This window comes from Hipposideros armiger, unplaced genomic scaffold, assembly GCF_001890085.2.
Source record: "Hipposideros armiger isolate ML-2016 unplaced genomic scaffold, ASM189008v1 scaffold_138, whole genome shotgun sequence".
NCBI lineage: Eukaryota > Metazoa > Chordata > Mammalia > Chiroptera > Hipposideridae > Hipposideros > Hipposideros armiger.
Window position 1 is genome coordinate 80,590 of NW_017731488.1, and position 24,558 is coordinate 105,147.

Genomic DNA, 24,558 nt, shown 5'->3' on the forward strand with positions numbered 1-24,558 from the left:
CCATGGCTGTTCTCCAATGAAAAAAGAAAGAAAAGAAAAGAAAGAAAGAAAGAAAAGAAAGAAAAGAAAAGAAAAGAAAAGAAAAGAAAAGAAAAGAAAAAAAAAAAAAAAAAAAAAAAAAAAAGAAAAGAAAAGATAGCACTGGGCTAGGAATATGGAAACCAGGTTCAAGACACAGCTCTGTTGCCTCCCAGCGGGGAGACCTTGGGCAAGTCACATCACCTCTCTGCCTCAGTTTATTAACCTCTAAACTGGGAATAATAAAACCTATCTCAAGAATTGCTGTGAGGAATAATATGAAAATGGATGTATCAGGTACAGTCATGGTTCAAAAAAACCTTAGTTATTATCTCGCAAGAGAGTGTTGAGCCTTCCTCAAAAAACCTATAGTTCCCCTTCAGTGTGGGCTTATTGAGTGCCAGGAGCTTTTCTGTCAGTCGTTGCCATAGAGGCTGCAGTACTAGTGGTAGTGGCAATAATGATAATAGTAGCTAGGAGTCATTGCCAGGCACAGTTCTAAGGCTTTACATATATTAACTCATTTAATTCTCACAACAACCTATGCAGTAGATACTATTAATTACTATGCCCAACTTGCAGATGAGGAAATTGAGGCAAAGAGAGCTTAGCCTGTCAGTGAGACAAGGAATGCGCATGGGGATTTATAGAGTGTAGACTGCAATGCACACACGAGGGGGAGGACTATACCCCCGGTCGCTGGGTAGAAGGTCAGTACCCAGCAAATGTTGGCATGGAAGAGGAAACGAAGGCTGGTTGCTTTCCCCACCTTCTGTCCCTCAGGATGGAGGGCCCTACCTGGGGATGCCATGGGTTCCAGGATCCCAGGGTTGGTGCTGCAGCTGGGCCGGGTGGAGTCAGGGCTGGGGCTGAGAGTGGAAGTGGAGGGGAGGGGTTCCTTGGTAGGACTGTCCGGTTCCTGCACCTCCTCCGGGCACAGGTAGACTTCGATGGGCCCTTGCGTACTCTTCAGGTGTAACTGCAGGTTCTGCTGGAGGCAGAGAAGTTAGGTCATGGCTCTAGGCAGCTGGACACTTAACTCACGGGTTAGTGTATATGGATGGACACACGTGACTCCCACCATCGAGAAGAGGGAGCGAGCTGAACTCCCGAGCTGCGTGCTGAGGCCTGTCTCGTCTGGCCTTTGGTGGACATCTGCTGCGTCTGCCTGTCTGTCCCCCAGGCCCCTTCTTTTAGGGGGAATGCCTGGATTTTCCTTTGGGAAATCACTCCTCCCCCACTATCAGGTCAGGCAGTTGGAGCAGGGAGGGGCTGCACCCTTCCCCAACTCCAAAGGGTGAATTGGGGATGCTGGATGAGAAAGTCAGAGCAACGATGACTGGTTCAGGGTGGCCCGTGACTCAGGTCAGTTCCACCAGCATCAGAACCAAGACCTGGAAATGGAAGCTCCTTTCCCATGGGGATGGCTGAGCTGGTATCAGGAAAGCTATCTTTGCTACCACAAAGGGAGAGCCCCCTTGGGAACAGAGTCAGCACAGAGAATGGCACAGTGAGAGATGGAGAGCGTGAGGCAGGCTTAAAGTCATAACGTGAGTCGCTGCGGCCAGCCTGGCCTGCAATCTCCAAATCTTCCCCCTGGACCTGTCACTTAGTTCCCCTCCCCCCCTCACTTAAGCCCATTGGACTTGTCTTTTTGTTACTTGCAATCAAGTGTCCTGATACTTCCCACCCCTGCCTCTTCTCTACCACAGGTCCGCAGCTGAAGGCACGACTGACTACACACATGCCATTCCAGCAGGCACTCAGGTCTCCAGTCCTGCCATGCAGTGCCCTCCACCTACCCCTACACTTCACCTGGTGAAAATCCTATTCAATAATATTGAGATAAGTTTACATGGTGACAGATGATTACTAGACTTAGTGTGGTGATCACAGCGTAAGGTATATAATTGTGGAATCATTATAGTGGGTTGTTGGAAAAGTCATGACGCATTTTTGCAACGAAAAACATAGAAAAAAATACGTCATGACTTTTCCAACAACCCAATATTACATACCTGAAACTAAGATAATATTGTATGCCAACTATACTTGAATAATAAATAAATAAAAATAATCATAAATAAATGAAATAAAAGACTTAATTCAAAATAAATAAATAAATAAATAAAAGTCCTATCCATTCTTTAGGACCCAGATTAACTACCACCACCTGTGGGCCCTTCCTCCACTCTCCTCGCTCCGGACCCTCAAAGCACATCTTCAGCCTATAAATCACAGCATCACTACTTGCGTGGGTCTTTCCCCCACTAGGTTCTGAGCTCCTCCAAGCCGGGGGCAGGGCCTTATTTATCTTAAAGTTCTTTCATTAAACAAATTATTTCTTGAGCCCTTCTCAGGCCCTGAGCTGGGGGTACTGCATGAGTAGAACATGTTTTTGTGGGGTTTACACTCTAGTAGATGAGGCAGAACATAATCATGTGGCGGGTGGGGGAAAGCACAGGTGTGAGAGTGATCGGGAAAGGCTTCCGTGAGGAAGTGACGTTCAAGCTGAGGCCTGTAGGATGAATCGCAGTAAACCAAGCACAGAGAAGGAAGCGCATTTCAGCTGGAGAGGACAGCACGTGTGAAGGTCCTCTATGGGGACAACTTTCGTGTAGGAGGGAAATGGCAGGCAGATCAGTGTGGCTGGAGCAAAGACAGCGAACAAGGGCAGCATGCCAGAGCGGGCTGGCAAGGGCAGAGCATGGAGGGCCTCGTAGGGAACGTTAAGAATCTGGGTCTCGGGCTGGCCAAGTGGAGCATGGGTTAAGCGTTGGCTTGAGAGCGTGAGCTGGGAGCAGCAGGGCTGCCAGTTCAGATCCCACATGGGCCAGTGACGCTGTGCCCTCTACAGCTAAGATGGTGAACAACAGCTCAACCTGGAGCTGGGCTGCTGTGAGTCCCTGGCAACGGCATAGGCTGCAGCCCCTGCTGCAATGGGCTGCCGTGAGCTACCGTGAGTGACTGGCAACCAGCGTGAGCCGCTGTGAGCGGCCATCCAATGGCCAGGGATCAACTGCCTCACCCAGGAAGAATGCAATGATAATACCAACATGGGCCAGTGAAGCGACGTCCTCCACAACTAGACTGAAGAACAAAAGGACAGCAACTTGTCTGTTCCTTTCTCCTGATTCCCCAATTCTGTTCCCCTCCCCAAATTCCCCAATAAAATCTTTAAAAAAAAAAAAGAATTTGGTTGGTTAGCATGAAAGGATTATCGTGAGCACTGACACCGCTGTGTGGACACACGTATGCCTGTGTGCAAGTACACAGAAAGAAACCAGGAACAGAGGTTTTCTCAGGCCAGAGCCTGTTGCCCTTTCCAGCTTCTGCCATTTCTCTCCCAGCTCAGAGACCACTGATTTTACTGTGCACACCAGCATGGACCGGGGAAGCATGGGGCTGAGCAGTGCCAGGGACAGAGCCTGCAGAGCTGCCCGGGGCCCTCCAACCCTGCTCCCTACCCACAGCTTCCCCTCTCACCTCGCTCATGTCGGGCACTTCCAGTCTCGTATGTGGCGGGGCCCTGACAGCGATCACTGTCTGCTCTTGAAAGTTACTGACAGCACGTAGGTCCTCGTAAGTCACATAGGCCAGTGTAGGGGCAGGAAAGTCAAGAGAAGTAACTGTCTGGTCAAAATTCACACCCGCAGTCCACCAGGCAGAAATCCAACCCACCTCTCCTAACCCCCTGAAAATCTCTTTCTCCTTTTTATATAGCTTAGAAATAACCAAAATCTGTAACCCGTTCTTTTAATATCATAAGCTACCTTGGATCCCTTTAGAAAGCAAATGGGGGTATAAATCATATTTTAAAATGCTGTCTTTTGTCAATTTTTTTTTTATATAAACACTTCATCTCTCAAACTAGATGACTAGTTCTGAGAAGGCAGGGAGACATGTCTTATGTCTTTAAATTTCTCACAATGCCTAGGCTCCTTGAAAAAATACAAGGTCATAGCCAAAACTAGTGAGACGCTGAAACCATTTTGGAAAAAATGTATGAAAAGCCTTAGCATAGTCCATGCTCTGTGACCTCATCATTTCAATCCTAGGAATCTAACCAAGGGAAATGTTTTAAAAAATAGGGAAATGTTCTATATACAAAGGCATTCATCGTTTTGTTGCTTTATAAAAGCAGAAATCTAGAATCAATCTGAATGTCAGTTTTAGGCCTATCAACAAACCAGAGTGTAGTCAGAGTAGGAAATTCTCAAACCATTTAAACCCTATGAGATTGCTGTTTTTATAGGTTTTTTAAAAATGGTCTAATAGCCACCATTTCATGTGGATCAACCAAATAGTTAGGAAGGATTTGTAACAACATAAAAAATGTCTATGGTAATATACTAAGTGGAAAAAAGCAGGATATAAAATGTTGTTATGTACAGCAGTCACACACTATATTTAAATAACACATACCCTGTGAACAGTTAAAGAACAATGGCTGTGTTAAGGTGGCAGCTGTTTTCTTTCTTTTCTCCATTTTCCAGATTTAAAGAAATGTACTTTTCTTACTTTTATGAGAAAATGACTTCAATGGAGTCGAGAGGAAAAGCCACTGAGAAGGAAAAAACAGATGTCAGATCCCAAGGCTGAGTTAGTCCCTATAGAGAGGTATTACATTAACTCTGGAAAGATACGAGTATGTAACAGGCCCCTGCTCCCTGACCCCTTCTCCCAACCAAAGAGGATATCTCTTGTTGGTCTTGTCCTCGGTCAGGTGCTTGAAGTCCAGAGAGCAACTCTGGATGAGCTGGTCCAAGGCCTGCTCCTTGCTCATCAGTTCTTTCAGCTCCTGTCCCAGCTGCTCCTGCCTCCCAGGCCGGGTGGGATCTTCAAACATTCCCTTACTTCTAGGCACAAAGCAGCCCCCAGTGTCAGTCTCAGTCCACACCCAGGAATCCCACCCCCAGGGCTGCTGTGCAGAGCTGCACAGATGGTGCAAAATCCCAGATGAGGCAATCCACATGGTCTATGATAGTGCTCCTGGGTTGTGCAAATCAGCGGTCCTGTCCAGCTCCTAGGGAGCTGCCAGGGATTGGAACTTGGGGTTTGGGAGTTGGGCTAGGGAAAAGAAACAAATCAGGGAGTCATCCCACTTTTGGGGGCTTTCAACTCTGTACACCCTCTGCCCCAGCATCCCCCAAATGGCAGGGAGCTGGAGTGACCTCAGTTCTGACCCCCCTGCCTGGGTTCTCCTAGCGTTCATGCCAGGGAGTGCAGGTATGCGCTTTAGGACCTTGTAGAAGTGAGGAGAGGAGCCTGCAGTACTCTTAGCTCAGAGCTGGAAGGAGTCTGGGTTATTACCACCCAGCTCCCAGGGGACTTTCCTAAACTAGAAGAGGGGAAACTTGGGATCCCACACAAGAGTATGGAGTCCTCTCTCAGACCTTTACACATCCCAGAAATCATTCTCCACCCGACCCCTGCCATGCTATCCTATTAATCCAGCACATACACCTGCTTGTCCACCCTGCTCTTAAATACATTGGCTCTGCTCCCAGCATGTAAACCTATTGGATGTTGCTCTGGGTCCACCCCCAGCACTTGTGCCCATTGGATGTTGTTCTCAGCCCCACCCCTAACATGCACAGCCACTGGGTAATTGCCTGTGGCTTTGCCCCCAGCATGTGCACCCATTGGTGCCAGCAGCCCCAGGCCAGGCACTCACACCCACTGGATGTTGTTCTTGGCCTTCTTGCTGATGAGCTGGATGCCCTCCAGCACATTGGTGATGTCATAGATGCGCCGCTTCTGCACATCCAGCACCTCAGCAGCCCAGTTCAGGTCCAAGACCTCATCCTTGGACTCTTTCAGAAGGCAGATGAACTTCTTGGTGAGCAGCCCCAGCGACGTGTCATACCGAGACTTCTCCCCAGGGGACTTGGGAGCTAAGAAGGAAAGGGGCCCAGTCACCGCTCAGAAAGGGTAAGCCTGGTGTGCATCCTCCATTGACCTGGACCCATTAAGTACCACCCTTCACATTAGCACCCACTTTCCAGTTAGAGCACTGTGAGGCAGGCAGCCATTCACCACCATTGTCCAAATAGGGAACCTGATACCTAGAGAGGGAAAGTGATTTGCTTAAGGTCTCACAGCCAAAGGGTAGTGTCAGGGCTGGGAACCAGATGTCCTAACTCCTAGTTTCCACCACAGCTTAGGGCAGCCATGTCGTCACCACCACCACCACCACCAATAATAAATGCTCCCTGTGTGTAGGTCACTGTTTTAAACACCTTTCGATATAAAACAAATTTAATCTTTACAACGTACTATAAGCTTGATGTGTAACCATCCCCATTTTATAGATGACAATACTGAGGCACAGACAGATTAAGTAATTTGCTCAGCTCACTCAGCTAGAAAGTGGCAAAAGCTGGGATTTAAATCCAGACAGTCTGGCTCCAGAGTCTTCCTTCTTAACCATTACCCCATCCTGCCAGTTATTGCAGGAATTTGGTATTAGGATAGGGAGGGAATGATGACCTTGCATTTGAGAACATTTTTATAGACTTGCCTTTTCTTTCCATGTAGAGACTAATGAGAGGAGTCAGTCCTATAATATCCAATGGGGCAGGTTCATGAAAAAAGGTCCCTTTCTTAATAAACTGATGTCACAAGACCACATCTCAGCTGCAGCATCTTAAACCACAAGAGAACTTTTGCAATTTAGGTGACTTGCAAGTCATATAGCAAGTTAGTGGCCAAATTACTTCAGGAAACTGAGTTTTAGAGAAGTCTCAGATTAATTACTCTAGAAGGGAACTTTAGAATAGCTTAACATATATACATGACTGCTATTTGGCACACAGGCTGCTTTTTCAACTTTTGCATCCATGGCAGACATTACTAATTGATGAGTGCACTTAGGACCCTTTGATTAAGAGCTTTGGGCAGCCTCTACCAATCAATTGGAGAGGAAACCTTTTTGCTATTCCTGATCTAGCTGTACTTCATTTTAAAGATGACACAACTAAGGTTCACAGAAAAGGAGGGGCCAGTCAGGTCAGGGCACAGCCCTGCCCAGACCCCCAAATTCCTGACTGTCATGCTTCCCACCAGTCACATACCTTCTTCATTAGGTCTCTGACCCCCCAAATTAGCTTTCCTCCCCCTCCCTAACACAGGTGCTGAAACTCCTGCTCTAACCAGAATATTGACTGAAAATATGAAGAGGTGGAAATTCCTTCCAACTTAGCTTTAGGAAGTCACCACCTCGGTGGCCTCTGGATCTTAAAATCTCTGAGGTAGCATAGACTGGATTAATCCAAGCTTCACTTCCCTCTGAATCACTGATTTAGCTGTCTGCATACGGGAGAAAGACCCTGTTCTTCTCTGAGCTGGGTTCTCTCTTTTAGAAAAGGTCAGATTGAATGAACTAAATGTAAAAACTTTTTAAAAATACTAAGCTCCCAAATAAATCGTTGGTCATCACGTTTAGATCACAAGAGCAATGTATGGTGTGAGAAAAGCAGTACAAGACTAGGCTCTAGTCCTGGCTCTACTTACTGGCCATGTGACCTTGGGCAAGCCATTCAAGCTCTGAGTTTTAAGGTGCCTCATCAGTAAAAGGGGGGGTAATCCTACCTACCTGGCAGGATCCAGTGAGAGAATACACAGGAAACTGTTTTATAAACCGGGAAATGTGCTACAAATATTACTCCTGATGATTTGGGCAGGGCTGCTGCCCTCTGCCCCTGCCACCCCACCCCGGTCTCCTGAGCCTGCCCCTAGATGTCCCATCAGCACAGCTTACTTTGGGGGCTGGGGAGGCCATCCACTTTAATGCACTTCCCCTTGGGAGTCTGAAATTCCAGGACTGCAGGCTTCCCAATTCCCTCGAGGTCCAGCTTCCTTTTCGCCTTGGAGAGGGAAAGAGAAGCAGAGTTTGAGAATTATTCCTCTTTCAGTCTTTCCCCAATCTGGGCCCAAAGCACTAAAGCCACCAGCAGCCACCTCCTGCCTCAGTTTACCACCAGTCCTGGTGAACATCACTGTACTTGGTAAGGAAATAGCAGTGACCTGAAAAGTGAGCTTTCACGGGTAGGAAGTCCTATTTTCTGAGAGACACACAACATTCCTATCCCCTGAGGCCCATGCACTTGAGACCCTACCAAATCCAGTCTGGCCAAGAGCTCAGGGTTCCTTAATAACAGGCCCAAGGTCACTTCCACATCTACCCCCTCCCTCTCCCTCCATACACAGAGGATGATGCGGGAAGGAAGGAATGGGTGGGGCCTAAACCACATCAGGCTGGGGAGAGCCCCCCTCCCCCCCAGAAGCAGCTGGCCCAGCCAGACTGGGTGCCCATCACAGCTCCACAGCTGGCCCTTATCAGGGTGGGGCTGGGCATCCGCCCAGGCCCAGGGGACTTCCTGGATGGGTGCCACACCCCAGGGAGGTGCTGACATCAGGAAGCAGTGCAAACATCCCTTACCCCCATGTTTGGGGCTCCAGCTGAAGGGCCTCAGGGCCTCCTGAATAGACTCCATTTGCCATTCTTTCTTTCCGGAGAGGGGCAGACAATGAATCAGTCCCCTGTGTCTTAAGGACAAGCAGCTGAGGTCCCCCAGCTCCCCCTCCTTGTTCCCGCCAAGCTTGGGAAACACCTGCTGGGGAAATCAAACCGCAGACCCATCTGCTCCTCTCAACCCCATTGCCACTCAGCCTCAATTAGGCGCAGAAGCTGCACTGGCCCAGAAGGGGCCTCTCTCCTGGTTAGGGCTGGGCAGGGGCAGGGCTAGGGCACTGGGGCACTAGGGCACTGGGGTCAGAGACCTGGGCCTTCATGTCCCAGCTTCTTCACAAACTCACTGTGTGACTTGAGGAAATGCTCCACATCTAGGAGCCTCAGTTTCCTCTTCTGTAAAATGGGGGCAGAAAATACCTCCATCAGGGGGCCATTGTCAAGATTCAAGGAGATAACTTCTATAAAGTGCTCAGCCTGTGGTTTAGCACACAGTAGGTGTTCAGGAAATGCAGAGTCCCTTCCCTAAAATCCAGTCTCTGCATCTTCCTTGACACACCCTTCTGGGGGTCGCTAGGCCCATGTTGTTCCTCTCCTCTTCCCCCAGTCATCTAGTCACCCCTACCCTGGCTGGGACAAAGAGGCCTATTTTAACCTTTGGTGGTGAGGTCATGCTCAGCAGGTCTGAAACTTCTAACCGCTGCTGAGCACAGCTGGGCTGACAGGTGTGGGAAGTGATGACAGTTCTTCCTGCTGTCAGCTCCCCTCTGTACTGCACACTCCCCACACACCTCCTCCAGGAAGTCTTCCTGGGATGATTTGAGGAGGCCTGCTACTTGGTTTGAGGAACCTGGATATGATGCTTCTCTCCCACACCTACCCAGACCTGGACATGATCCAAACACCTCCCTGCTCATTCCTCTTGAAGTCTTTCTGGAATATTCCTTTTCTAATCTCCCAACTGGCAACTTCCTAGATTCTAGGGAAGGTGACCTGCTCTAGCCCCATCTTATCTCTAGAGAAAGGCCCCAATCATTCATTGAGAATTGCCACATGTCCTGGGCCAAACCCCAACATTCATCACCTCACTGAAATCTTCTCAACACCACTAATCCCCATTTTACAGTTGAAGTAACTGAGACTTAGTGAGTTCCGAGGCCTTTATCAATCCTGACGGAGGTTATTGACCCCAAAATCCTTCATTCCTCAAAAGGAACCCCAAGGACAGGGAGAAGAAGGGAGGTCAGGCTGAGTTCTGACGCAGAGGTGGGGCAACCCAGAATCTCCCCAACCCCATCTACCTCTCCCACCCAACAGGAGCCAGCCCCTGCTGAGTTCACAGAACACGCCAAGAAAACCACACTACCTGAAGAGTGGGGAGGAGGGGAGAACCTTGACCAGAGTACCTGTGCTAGGCCTGTCACATGCTCATCAGTCCTGCAACATCAGTACTGGCAATCTCTCTTGGCAGACAAGAAGTGGAGACTCAGAGAGGTTAAGCCACGTGCCCAAGGTCACACAAAGGACAGAGGCAGAGTTTGAACGCAGGTCTGTCTGATTCCAAAGCCATGTACCAGGCTGCCTCAGCTCCATCCCACACACATTCCCCCAGAATCTGCTGGAATGTGAACCAAGGCCTGGCTATACCCACCTGCCCCCCATCATTTTACAGCCACTTACCAGGCCCCCGCTTCTCTCATTCTCCCTCACCCTTATCCTGTACTGAGTCCCTAAGCAACAAAGCGTCCCCCACCCAAGAACATCTTTCTGACACGTTTGGGCACTGCCCAGAGAAAAATCAGCTCATGGAAGGGCCTGAGTGTGCAGAACAGTAGTAGCAGACGACAAGCCCAGGAGGATGAAGACCAAGGAGAGGCCGAGCACAGGCCTTGGAGGCAGAACACCCTGGGTTTCTATCTAGCCCTTCCACCCGCTTCTTAGCTGGGTGAGTGGGGCAAGTCGGTTGACCTCTTGAGCCCCACCTGTAAAATGGGGATAATCTGCTCTACCTCTGCTGAGGATTCAGTGAGACAGTGCAGCCAAGCGCTGTCACGTAAGTGTCAGGGGCACCTGCAAGGGGAAAGTTCAGAGGTAAGCAGAAAAGACAGGGATGTGCAGCGGTCTGGGACCACATGCAGAGCCAGCCAGTTTGGCTCTAAACTAGACCATGTGAGGCAGCCCCTTTGGCTGTTTCCTAACGACCTGGTTAAGCTTCAAGGCCACCCGGCCAACCGAGGGCCAAGAGCAGAGCGCCTTCCTCAGGCAGCCCCAGAGCGAGAGGGCCAGAGCCCACCAGACACAACCCCACTACAGGCAGCAAGGCGAGGAAACCGGGGCTTGAAGGAAGGGAAGTGACTTGCCCAAGGTCACAGAGGGAGTGGAGCCAGGCTGATCCTAAGCCCCAAGTCCTAAGTTAGACAGTGGCAACAGGAGCAAGGGTACGGTGCTGAGCGCTTTGCTTCCAGATCCCAGACCTGCTGCTGGGCAGCCTAGGATTCACTGCCTTGCCTCGCTGAGCCAACATTTCCTCATCCAACCCGCCTTGTAGGGTTGTTTAGTAAAGAGTTCACTTTCTTTCATGGTTCTCAGAGGAAATTTGGAAATTACAAATTAAAAGGAAAGGATAACTGGGCAGAATCCCACCCTCCTCACAGGTTCCTGCAGGGATGAAAGACAATGATGCAGTGTGCCTGGTGGGAGCAGGGAATCAGCAGATGAGCATCCCACGCTTTCTCCAGAGAGTGGTGGAAAAAGCACTAGACATGGGGTGAGGAGACCTGGGCTCTGGCCTTCATTCTGCCATTGAACTTGGCTGCCATCCCTGGGCAGTGCCTGAGGTCCCTTTAAACAGCAGCTGGCTGACAAATCCTATTCACCCTGCACTTTGCAGCCTGGCCACAAAGCAAGCGGCCACACCCAGGGTTGGGTTTGGAGCTGCTCCAGGCCACACCCTGGTAAATGAGTAAGCAGGGGGCCAAGGCCTGTCCTAGGGCTGGGAGCACCAGGCATCTGGGGACTAACAGGAGAGGGGGTTCTGGGCCTGGTAGGCCTTTAGGGTGGTCATGATACAAGGAGACTCTCCCACCTCTTGGCTTGTGACTTGGACAAGTGACTTCACATCTCTGCTCAGTTTCCTCATCTGTAAGATGCCTCATCCCAAGCAGCTTGACCAAGATAACGAATGTGAAGAGTGCCAAGCAGTGCCTGGCACACATGAGGCATTCAGTAAAAGAGAGCCATTCTTGCTGTGAACACTGAGCCCCTCAGGGAGGGAGGTACAAACAGATGCACTTGGGCTCCTCTGGAAGGGAAGCAGTTCAAAACCACAGCTGTTACTGAAACTCTGCCTGGGTGCCTGAAAGCAGCTGGCCAGAGGAGACTGGGCCAGCCACTGAGCCCCTTCCTGGGTGGTACCTAGCTCCTAAGTCCGGGAGTACTGGCGAAAGACAAGGCTGCAGGGAAGAGACCAATGATCACCTGGCTGTGGGTCATACATCTCCCTGTATGACCGTGGGCAGGTCACATTCCCTCTCTGAGCCTCAGTTTCCCCCTGCAACATGAAGCTACTAATGCCATCTACTCCACAGGGTTCAAAACTGTTTTAGGCTTTAAGATGCTGAACACAAGATAAATACCCAGTTATCCTTGGCTGCTAGACCTGTAAAATGGGAATACCTCTTCTGCCTCCTTCCTCCTAGTTGGAAATAATATGCAGGAAGAGGCTCTGGGAAAGTTAAAGCCTTGAACATGGGTAAAGCATGATTCCAGTAGCAGGGAGTGGGGCCTCTGCCTGCATCCAGCAACGGCCGGTGGCGGGAGGTCTGTGTCTGTAGACTGACACAGGTCTGACCAGATGCCTCAAGGGGGGTGGTCTTATCCCTGTACCCCTCAAGACTAAGTAAACCAGTAACACTCCCATCACCCCTCCCTGGAGCCTGTTTTCACAACCCAGGACCTGGAGCTGAAAGTGATCCGAAATGAGTTAGCTCCATAGCTATTCCATACACACATGCATTTTCAAGAAAATGAAACTGAAGCCCAGGCCGGGGCCAACACTTGTCCAAGGACACACAGTGAATTAGTGGCAGTTAAGACCAGAAACCAGGCTCTCGAACCACCACCCCCAGCGCCTACGGCTTTTCCCACTCCACCCCCACCCTATGGTTGTTTAGATTCTCTTGGGCTCCATCCAGGAATTCCGCTCCCACAAAACACACCCTTTGCCTAGTGCCACCACAATTTGGGCCCTCCCTGGCAACAGGCCTGGGGGCTTGAGTAGGGAACAGTCAATCTGAACAGGAACCCCAGGGGGCTGCCCCCAACTTGCACCTGCTACTGGCTGTCTGGAAGACTAGGCCTGGGGGGAGGACCCAGGGCAGATAATTGGGAAGGAGTTAGCTGGATGGAAAATTTGGAGTCTGTCCAGGCCAGACTGAACCTGAGAGACCACCCCCCCATTTTAAAGTCCCCACAGCATCTCCAGGCCTAGTTCTGTGCCAGCACAATAGCAGGTGCCCAGTACTGGTTTCTGGGCCAAACAATGAATGAAGAATGAATGAATGACAGCAAAGTTGGCACCCTGGACTTCCCCCCAAGGTCACAGGGTGCGCTGGGGGTAGTGGGTTAGGTCTCCACACTCCCAATCCAACAGATGAAGTTATTGCATTCCCAAGTCTGAAAATGAAGGGTTCTTCTACTCAGATATCGGGGTAATGGGTCGTTCTGAAAGTTCCCCTTCTCCCTCCCCAAACTTGACCTGCTTCACTCATACTGGGTCCCAGGCGCCCCTCCCTCCCTTCCCACACCCGGAAAGCATAGGGGGAAGCGGTAGGTGGATGGGGGGGGGTCCCCAGAATTACCGGCAGCCGGCCAGCCGGCACGCATCGCACAGCTTGGCTCTCTGGTCGGTGGGGGGTGGCGTCGAGGCAGGTGCCGGGCGCCGCAGTGGGAGGCACAATCTGCGGGTACAGCGGGGTGTAGTAGGTAGTGGTGACCGGATAGAGCTGGGGGCTGCCGAGGCAGGGCGGCCACAGCTCGGTGGGGCTTATCACGGGTAACCCCTTGAAGGGTGGTCCAGCGGCCGGAGCCAGGGCCCGGGGCCCTCGCAGCATCGCAAGTCCAGCGCCCCGCTCCCTTGGCGCGCCTGCGGGCACCTGCCGGCTCGGAAGCCCGCGGCGGCTCACACGGCCCGCGGCATGGAACGGAGGCCGGGGGAAGCCTCCAATGGACGCCTGCGGGGCAAGGTCGGACCCTCCCCTCCTGGCCCGCGGCCGAGCCGAACAGCGCTTGGAGATCCCCGCTTGGAGATCGCCTGGCGGCTGCGGCGGCAGCACAGTCAGGCGCTGCCCCGCCCCAAGGCTGGCCGAGACCCGGGACGGCCCGACCGACCCGAAGGCCTTGGCGCCTGGGGTCCGGCCTGCTCCGGGGAGGGGTCTCTGGGGTGCCCGCGGGGTCGACGGAGAAGCAATGCGCTCGGACACGGAAAGAGAGGCGGGTCGCACCCGCCGCCTCTCGCCTTGCTCTTTAGTCCCTGAGCTTTTCTCTGCCTCTTTTTCTTCTTCTTCTTTTTTTTTTTTTTTTAGCGCCAAACTACGTGCCGCGAAATTCGGATCTCCCGCGGAAAACGCCGCTTTTCCGTTGGTCGCTGCAACTTGCATAGGCTCCACCCTCCGGAAAGGACCAGTCCCCAGGCGGCGATTGCAACACAATCTTTGCTGCTTAAAGGGGCCGGCACGCTTGCTGTCGCTCGCGAAACCGACTGGAAGGGTGGTTCCCGTACGGTGCAGAGGCAGCCGAGCAGTGCGGAGTGCGCTGGAGAATGGGCCCGAATTCCCTGGGGGGAGGGGCATTTTGGCGCCGAGGTCTGACCTGAACCCAGATCCAGCGGTACATTACCCAGGGTGCAGGGCCTTTTGTTAGTTGGCTAGGTTGCTTAGCTAGCATATATGCATTTCTATCCTTTTCCCCGCTAAAACGCAAGCCAGGAACCTGTTCTCTTTCCTGGTACGGAGGCGAGGGGCGGAGCCTAACAGACCTCTTCATAGGGGAAAACTATTATCTATTGAGCGCCTACAGTATGCCCAGCCACACTGCTAGATGATTACATGTGTGTAATTTAATCCAACAATCTTGGGAAGAGGAATGAATATCTTCGTGGTGAAGATGGAGAGTCTGAGAGGCTAGGTACTTTGCCCCAGCTCACACAGAGATGTGCTGATTGGAGAATTGGCCGTCCAATCTGGAACAGGCCAGCTTCCACAGCCCTTGTTTGTTCCAGTAAAAGATTCCTCCCCAACTGTCCTAAACTGTGGCCTGCCCCTTGCAGGCATGGATGGGGGAGTGGGTGGGGGTCCAGAGTGCAGAGCTGACTGGTTCATAGTTGTATTCCCAGAGCCCAACTTTCAGTAAACATTTGAATATCTCCAGGTTTCTCCTAAACAATCCTTTTGTCACAGAGCCTTTCTCCCTCTTTAAGAGCCTTTATTATTGATAATCCATTTACATTCCTTTTCTCTCTAGTTTAGAGATGCTGAGGCTCAGAGAAGTGACTTTGGCTAGAGAATGGCAGAGCTGCTAGAAACTGCTGTTAAATTCCAGGTCTGCGGATTCCTGCCTGGTACTGTGATTTTTTATTTTTTTTTTTAATGTCTGATCCTGGTATTGAAGGCCTTTCGGAATCAGTCCCCAGCTTAAGACCTGGTCTTCATCCTCAGATAATGAGGCTGAGGTGGCAATAATGCATAGTGATTAAGAGCCCAGATTTTGCAGCAGCCTTGGGTTTAAACCCAGGCCCTATCACTTTTATTAGCTATGTGGCCCCAGGCAAGTTGTGTAAACTCTCATTCCTAATAACACCCACCTCTTTGGATTCTGGGGAAATCTAATGAGATAACGCATGTAAATAAAGCTCTCAGCATAGAGCCCAGTTCATAAGGAACCTCCAGAAATGGTAGCTGTGGTTATATCTCTGGTCTTTTCTCCAGTACATAGACCTCTTCCCTCCAGTTGACATTTTTCACTGGTCCTTCAAGGCCCAGTTTAAACATCACCTTCTCCAGGAAGGCTTCCGTGCCTGCCTCCCTTTTACCAGAGTGCCCCTTGCACTCTTTGGACCCTGTGTGTTGTCTCAACAAACAAGGCTTTGTTTCTGTGCCTTATCAGTTAGGTTATAAGCTCCCTCGAGGGATTTTTCTGAATGCCCCTCAGCATCTAGGGTCTGGCCGTGCATGTGGAAGGTGGGTATAATAAATACAGGTTATATGATTAGCTCATCTTCCCAGCAAGGAGTGGCAAGGAGGCCCCAATTCAAGTCCCACTCTCTAGTTCCTAGCTGAGTGACTGGACGAACTGCTGCTCCACGTCTCAGATAATGCTTCCACTCAGCCTATTTCATAGGACTTCAGAGACACTATTGAAATGGTGGTGGTTATGATGATCGTTAATATTTATGAGAACCTACTGCGTGCTGGGCTCCAAGCTCTTGGGCATCTCCCATGATTCTCATAGCACCCCTCTGAGACAGGCACTCTTTTTATCCCCATTTTACAGATGTGGGAACCTGGAAGGAATTGTGGCAGAACAGGTCTAAGGAAGGAGCAGGGCCCCAGGGCCAGGAAGGGAAATGGGGGTGGCAGGGTGGGGCTGAGACAAAAGAAGGGAGCCAGCAAGGGGTGAGAGCCAGCTCTCTGTGGTTGAGTTTCAGGCAGCTGGGGCTGGCTTTAGAGTTTCACTGCCTGGGAATTGATTCCTGCAAAAGATGAGGGGCACAGATCTGCAATCTGTCACCCTGACCTTGAATTCCTGCCCCATCTGCCTCTAGCACTGTACTCTTGGTCAGGCCGCTGGACCTCTCTGAGTTTCAATTTCCTCATCTTTGAAATGGGGATGGCAAAAGTGACCTTTCCACTTACTGTGAGGGTCAATAAGGCGTTGGATATAAAATCTTCAGAGGGGTGCATGCATAGTGGGTACTTAATATCTTTTAGCTAAACTTTGTGAGATGAACCAGGCAAGGCCCTCACATGCAATGGTACTAAAATGCTTGCAGTTTTCCATGGATACCTGTGGATGGAAAAAAAGGGATTCTATAGAAAGTAACCTCACAGGGTGATCTGATTATAAATTCCTAACTGGGCAGGTCATGGTGGGTAGTCTCACCCCAGGCATATAAATTCTTTAGTGAAAAGTTTAAGCCAGCCCTGTCCATTGTTCTTGCTAATCTAGGTTAACACACTTTTGAAATGCCAGAATACCCCTCAGAGGGGGTATTAACCCTCAAGAAAGCACATAACTATCCTGTAATCCAATCCTCAACTTGCTTTCTCCCATGTCCACCTACGTTCAAATGCATGAAAGAAACTGCAAAACTGTTCTTCTCTGGAGCATTTGAGATCTTGCCCCACCCACCACCCCTACCCCCAGCATATGGCGTCAGTTTGGCTCAAATAAACTCATAAAAATTCTCTGCAGGTTTGGACATTTCTTATGTTGACATGCTCTGCGCGTTCCCATTTCCCAGGCTTTGCTTACATGGCTCCATATACACAAGGCCCGTCCTCCCTTCCATTTCCTTGTGCTCAAATCTGATCCGTCATCCTTCAAGGCCCAAACTCAAATGGTGGAATGACAGGAGCAAAGAGTCTGAAGTCAGACAGCCAGCGACACGTCAAACTCCTGGGGAGCAGGACCCAGGCTCTGTTTTCACCTTTGTGCCCTCCTCCCTGAGAGTGCCAGGCACATGGTGGGGCTGCAGTCAGCAAGGATTGTGATAATAGCTCATATTTCTCAAGCGCTTTCTCAGTATAAAGCTCCCAGCCAGGTACTTTACGTGCATCATTATGTTGAAACCTCCCATCTATAACATCTATATATCTATAACATAGGTACGATTTGGACGGTTGAGGAAACTGAGGCTCAAACATAAAGGGACTTGACTGAGGGCTGATTAAAGATGAAACCAGGATCAGAACTCAGATCTCTGTCTCCCAAGGCACTGAGCCATTGTGAACAAAGGGCTTAGCTCCAGTACCCTATGTAAAAGAGGGTACGTTCTGCCAATGAACTAGGGCTCCAGGGCTGCAGACATTGTTGGGTGTGGAATGTGCCCCACAACCAGATAAATGAGGGATGCATAATCCCATTTTTCAGATGAGAAATTGAGGTATGGGGGACATTAAGTGACTTGCTTGAGGTTGCACAGATGGTAAGGAAGGAAGCCCTTTTTCCTGCCAGGCCCAAAAGCCCTGGAAAAGCCCCCAAAGCAAACTCCTATTCCAGTGGTGTCCCTCATCATCCCTGGTATATCTTCTCCTGAAAAATGCCTCAGATTCCCTTTGTTCAGAGTCTAATTTATGAAAATACTGGAGAGAAGCTTCCTGAAGACATAGACTTCTTGTTCCAAGGCCCCCTAGTATGTTACCCGTTTACATGAATCCAAAATCAGAGAGAAGCCATATTGAAGCGATGGGAAGGGAGGAACTCTTTGCCTCCATCTTCTTTGTGCTTCTCTGTATAGTTTTTTCTTTTTCTTTCTTTCTTCTTTTTTTTTTTTTTAGCTCAGCCATCCTGCCACCTGTTGGCAGCTCAGCTTGGGCTGGGAATTGAACCGGTGACTCTGTTGCTCAGAACTCACACTCCTGAACGAGCTCTTAACCAACTGAGCCACTCGGCCTGCCCAGTTTTTTCTAACTATTGTACAATAAGCATGTATTACTTAGGTAATTGTAGAGAAAAGGGTTTAAAAAAAAAAAAAGAAACAAGTTGCTACTTCGGAGAAGTTCTGCTAGTGATAATACTTTTACTGGAAAATTGTTGGAATGTAAGGTTCGTAAATACTACATGAATGTTTGAAAAGCCACAATGAGATTCGCACCCACTGGGATGGCTATAATAAAAAAGACTGGGGGCCGGCCGAGTGACTCAGTTGGTTAAGAGTGCCAGCTCTGAGCAACAGGGTTGCCAGTTTGATTCCCACATGAGCCAGTGAGCTGTGCCTGAGCTGAGCTGCCACTGAGCAGCCAACAGGTGGCAGGATGGCTCAGCTGGTGAGAGCACATGCTCCTAACAAGGTTGCCGGTTAGACTCCCGCATGGGATGGTGAGCTATGCCCATCCGCAACTAAGACTGAATACGGCACCTTGAGCTGAGCGGCCCTGAGCTGCTGATGGGAGGCTGGATGGTGACTGGACTTGGAGCTGAGCTAGCTGCGCCCTCCACAACTAAGATTGAAGGACAACAACATGGCGGTTCCCCTTCCCCAATTCCCCAATAAAATCTTTAAAAAAAAAAGAAGACTAGGGCGGCCAGTTAGCTCAGGTGGTTAGAGTGCAGGCTCATAAGACCAAGGTTGCCGGTTCGATCCCCGCATGGGCCACGGAGCTGCGCCCTCCACAACTAGATTGAAAACAACTACTTGACTCGAAGTTGATGGGTCCTGGAAAAACACACTGTTCCCCAATAAAATTTCTTTAAAAAAAAAAAGACTGACTAACAAGTGTTTGGTCAGGATATGGAGAAATTGAAACCCTCATATATTGCTAGTGGGGATGTTAATTGGTCCAGCCGCTTTGGAAAACAGTTGGGCAGTTCCTCTAAAGTTATACCCAGAGTTATCATATGACCCAGGAATTCTACTCCTAGATATATACCCACAAAAACTGACAAAAGATGTTCACACAGAAACATGTACCTGAATGTTCATAAGCAGCATTGTTCAGAATCAAAAAGTAGAAACAACCTAAATGTCCATCAACCGATGAATGGGTAAACAAACGTGGTGTAACCATACAACGGAATATTGTTCAGCCAAAAAAGGAATGAAGCACTGATATATGCTACGACATGGATGGACCTTAAAAACATTATGCTAAGTGAAAGAAACCAGACACAAAATGCCATATACATATTGCATGATTTCATGTATGTGAAATGTCCAGGATAGGCAAATCTATAGAAATGGAAAGCAGACTAAGGGTGGGTCAGTTTCATCTCACAGATAAGGAAACTGAGGTCAGAGAAGCGGAGTTCCACTGTGCCAGCCTATCTGTGTGACTTTGGACAGGTGGCTTCACCCTTCAGAGGCTTAGTTTTCTCAACTGTAAAATAGAGATAATGATGTGCACCTGAGAGTGTGGGTGCGCAGACTTCCTATGTTATTTCCTTTTCCCTGCTCTCTGGCTTCTGGGTTTAAGGGTTAAGGCTGCCATCTAGAGGTGAATGCAGGCACCTGCCAAAGGCCTGCGAGGCTGACTAGCCTAGTCAACAAGTTAACCCCCTATGGGCTTGGGGAGGAGAAAAAGGATGTGAAAGATGCAGCCCTGCTGGGAAGGTCAGGGCTACCAGCTTGGCCAGATTCTTCCCAGATGTTTCCAGGCCCTGGAGATGTTTTTCACAGATGCTGGTCCTGTGGTGGTGGCCTCACATTGGAGGAAGGCAGTCGGATTCAGGTCCCAATAGTGGTGCCGAGAGGAGCTTGGGGAAGCACCACCTACAATTCCTGTGACTATCAATGTATTCCTGCTTTTTCCTGCTTGAACTCTATAGCTTAAGGTCTGGCAAGTATTGTAGTTCCCCACAGTAGCCTGGCCACCCCAATCCCGGCCCCTCTGATCTGCAGTCCCTGTTACACGGGGACCTTACGTTCTATCACACACTTTTTCAGACTCCACCTCTGACCTCCCTGCTCTCCCTGTTTGCCCATGCTTTTCTCCCTGCTTGGGGTGTCTCTCTCCACCTCTTCCACCAGGACAAAAGGCCTGCCCTCAGACATAAGTTTCTCAGATATACAGGTCATTGAGAATGCTGCGTACCCTCTATGCTCACATGAGCTCAGACAACAGCAATAAGAATGGGTATATTTCAACTCTTCAGACTAATGGAATGGAAACCTGGGATGCAAAATCAAGACTCCAGATCAAATTACTATTACTGAAAAATAAGGCTCAGAACTCTGTTGAAATAAGCAAGGCACTCAGTCTTTGGAGTCCCGGTGCTGTCAGGTGCTGCTGACAGCTTATACCACCCACTGCTCAGAAGCTGATTCTGACCTGCTCCCTACCTCCTGTCAGGAATCTCAGTCTGTCATCATTTCACGTTGTTAATTACAATTGTTTTTCTGTTCTATCTTCTCTGCCAGATTTAAGATGCTCCTTTTCCTCTTTATCTTCACACGTCAATATCCTGTCCAGTGGTTATCGCAGGGTAGAAGCATAAGAATTAACTACTGAACTGAACTCAGTGAAAGGTATTTGCAATAATTGAAAGACCACGCCCTATCTCTTCCCAGGAAAGTCTCTGGCCACTCTCAGTCTCTTTATGACTCTTCATGGGGAAAAATGAGGAACCCAAATCCTCAGGTACCTCCTTTTCCTGGCCTGTGGAGAAGCATAACTTCTCCTTGTATAATCTCATCCATTCCCCTCTCCATGATTATTCTTCCCTGCAAAGGCAGATAAAAAAACAAAAATGATGCTAATAGCAGCAGAGTGAGCACATTCCCACTCCAAATCCACTTTATCTCCACAGCCCTATAAGGAAGTCATAGTTAGCCCCATTTTACAGGTAAAAGAACTGAGGCCAGGAGTAGTTCAATGATATGCCTGAAGGCATACAAGCTTGAGTGTCAGGTCCTGGAATTTTATTTACCGTGTGCCAGTACCAGTTCTGAAAGCTTATCAATCCTAACTCATATAATCATCATAACATCCCTATGAGGTATGTGTTATTATCATTCCCACTTTATAGATAAGAAACTGAGACTCGGAGAATTTAGGTAATTTGTTCAAGGTCACAGCCGGTGATGGTGGAATAGGCTGACCCCTCTCGACCCCTCTGCTCTGTATGTCTTCCTTCTGCATATCTTCAGAAAGCCTTGGCTTCAGCACGTATAAAGCTGGATGAGAACACACATTTCTTTGGTTGGTTGTGATAATTAGATCTTGCGTGTGGGCATCTGGAACACAGTAAGTACCCAGGAAGAAGAGGTAATTTTTGTTTCTCTTCAGCGCCTCACCTGACAATTGCAGCAACTGGCCACCAGAGGGAAGTCACGTGCTGAGGACCTCAGCCCTTCCCAGGGGTCTCGAGGAGCGTTCAATAATTATGAATTCTGCTGAGCCCTTTTTTTCCATATGCCCAATCCTGCGATCAAGGACATATCTCGCCAGTGCGGAAGCTCTTGGAACTGACCTTTTTGCAAAAGAAATAAGGTTTAAGTCTTAAACGCATCCAAGGCCCCTTTGCCAATACCAGTTCTGGGACTGGAGGTTGGAGGTTGGGGGAGGATGTATGTGGAGGGGAGCCCAGCTGTGTCCCATTTGGTGATGGTAATGGTAGGGGGCGGCAATTATCAGCCGGGCCCCTTCTGCTGGAGGCTGGGTTCTTGGAGCCACAGCTGCAGGGTGGAGGGTGGCAGGGAGGGCTTTGGAATTGTCTCCCTAGGGGTTTCCATGGTTACAGATTGATGCAGGCAGCCCACTAGGCTGGGTCCTTTATCTGTATTGTCTCCTGGAGAGACAATGGGCTGGGGGGGAGGGGGGAGCACTCCATGCAGACCACTGCTGCAGCAGGGGCCTTGCGTGCCCTGCTATGGGAATCCCCTGACCCCCTGCTGTTAGGGCTGAGATACTGGGGCAAGGGGGTCAGCCTCGGTAATCACTTCTTGCATTGGGGTACAACACTACTGCTGCAGAAACTCAGGAAAGGCCATCTTTCTGAGGTTCCAAAACGGCAAAGCTGCAGAGGCCCCTGGGTAATAAATAAAAATCACACATTTTTAGAGTCAGCCCTGATCAAGTCATGATTCTGTCTCTTACTGCTGTCTGACTTGGGCAAGTTATTTTACCTGTCCAAGTCTCAGTTTCCTTATCTGGAAAGTGGGGACAACACCTGCTTTATAAAAATACTGTGAGGAGGCACCAAGCACAAAGCCTGGTGTCAAGAAGGTGCTCAGAGAGTCCCTGGGCTCAGACAGGCTCACGGCATGTTTTGGGTCATAAGACTGGCTCTGTCATTCACTCTGTGGCCTTAACAAGGCCCTCTTCTCTCTGGGCTTTAGCTGCCCCATCTGTGACTTGGGGACTTTGAAAGGTTTATACAAGATGAGGTGAGATGATGATAAGAAGATGCTTGGAAAAACAGAAATCAAATCCCTAACATACAACCCTGCCTTCTTAGAATATGCAACACATGATCATAGGGGACAGGCATGTGATATAATATTTTGGGTGAGTTGACTCTTTAGTGCTATGGCAGATAAGGGAGATTTTCTGAAGAAGTAGGAATCGAGGGTCTCAGAATCAGGGAATTGTTCCAGAAAGATCTGCCACTCTGTGCCAAAAAGAAACAAAAGCTCAGAGGGGTTAAGGGACTCAGTGCTCTGCTGCCCAGTTTAATTATCTTGTCCTGTCACCACCATCTTTTTCCAAGGGAAGGGTGCGTATGTAGGTGGGGAGAAAAGGAAGGAGTAAGGGAGTTATTGTCATTTATGGGACACCTTTATATGAGGCAAGTTGATCATTAGCCCTATTTTATAGATAAGGAAACTAAAGATTGCTGTTATTGTTATTCAACTGGATTGGCCAAACAATGTATAAGATTCAAGAATAAAATAAATTTTTCTGCGGTATGGAAGACAGAGCTTGCCCAAGGGAAAAATAAAACAATCCCTTCACCTTTGAATAATCAGTAGAGGGAACCAATAACTTTTAAATGTCTATCACTCATCCGTCCATTACAGTGCACTTAGCCCAGAGCCCCATACACAGTAAGTGTTCAAGGGATGAAAGTTCTTATCACCATCACCATTATTAAATTTATTACTACTCATTCAATGTTGGGATCCAAAGGTAAATAAAACTCCTTCTTGTCTTTGAGGAATTCAGCCTAGTGAGAGGGAAGGGGGTGGGGTGCAAAAAAATTCCCTTACACTTGTTCAACTTTATAATTTACAAAGTACTTTCACATTCATCATCTCATTGAATTCTGAAAACAACCTCGAGAGGAAGGCATTTTTCACATTCTAGAGATTAGAAAATTGAAGCTCAGTGGGCTTCAATGACTTGCCCAGACATTGTAAAATATGAATAAAATATGAAATAAAATTTTAGGACAAAACACCTTTATTGGATTAATGGTGTTACAAAGCAATAAAATATATTGATTATGTAAGGCCCACAGACCATAGCCCTGTTTTACTAAAGAGTAATATAAAAGATAATTTTTACCGAATTAAAAAAACAGCCAGGCTTTTAAGAGCTCTCATTTATAGAGCAATGACTATGTGCCAAGCACTTTTTATGCATGTCTCTTATTCTCACAACCACCCTGAAGATAGAAATGGTCAGCAGCCTTTCACAGATGAGAAGCTGAGGCTCAGAGAGGTGAAGCTATGTGCCCAGAGTTGCTCAGTAAGGAGAGGGTAGAGCCAGGACTCGGAACCCAGGCTCTGACACTCAGGTTAACAGCTGGAGCCAGGACTTCCTCCCAGGTCAGTTTTGTTAAAGACTATGCTCCTGCTGAGAGGTGAGCACCCTTTCTTGTCTTACCCCACAGAGCATGATGAGCGAGAGGGAGAGTGCTGGCAGCTCTCCAAGGTGAGAGGGCTCATCTCTGCCCCGCTGGGAAGCAGGAGTGTCCTACAGCCTTCTCAAAGTGTGTGTCTACATACCCATGTAGACACACATGCACATGTGTGACTGTGTGAGAAGTTGGCTGGGTGCCAGGTCTCACAAAGCCATGTGATAAAAATCTGTACATCTTCCTGAACTGTCAATTTTACTAAAGAAAAAAAATGAGACATTATTATTTTATATGAAAACACAGATGGCTATACAATGTATGAGAACACACACTTCACATGGTATGCTAAGATAATGAATGACAGCTAGCATTTGGGGATTCCTATTCTGTGCCAAGCACTAGTCTAAAAGTTTCATATGTTGGGCTGGCCGAGTGGCGCGTTGGTTAAGAGTTGGCTTGGGATGCCAGAGGACCCCGGTTCAGATCCCACATATGAGGGCCAGTGACACTGCCCTCTACAGCTAAGATGCTGAACAACAGCTCAACCTGGA

General features: G+C 49.0%; 1 protein-coding gene across 3 annotated transcripts in view; it reads right to left on the reverse strand.

Moving 5' to 3' along the window:
* Positions 1-13,990, reverse strand: part of E2F2 (E2F transcription factor 2) — a 22,071-nt gene extending 8,081 nt beyond the window's left edge. Inside the window, exons 1-6 of one of the 3 annotated variants that reach the window (XM_019650107.1) lie at positions 13,351-13,990; positions 7,781-7,886; positions 5,696-5,915; positions 4,719-4,874; positions 3,505-3,619; positions 817-1,009 (exon numbers count right to left, since the gene is read on the reverse strand). In XM_019650107.1, coding sequence (XP_019505652.1) covers positions 817-1,009; positions 3,505-3,619; positions 4,719-4,874; positions 5,696-5,915; positions 7,781-7,886; positions 13,351-13,602 — 1,042 coding nt within the window. In that variant the 5' untranslated portion in view covers positions 13,603-13,990. Of the gene's footprint in view, positions 1-816; positions 1,010-3,504; positions 3,620-4,718; positions 4,878-5,695; positions 5,916-7,780; positions 7,887-13,350 lie in introns of all 3 variants that reach the window. The other 2 variants (XM_019650108.1, XM_019650106.1) reach the window with 2 other exon arrangements.
* Between the last annotated feature and the right edge of the window lie 10,568 nt (positions 13,991-24,558).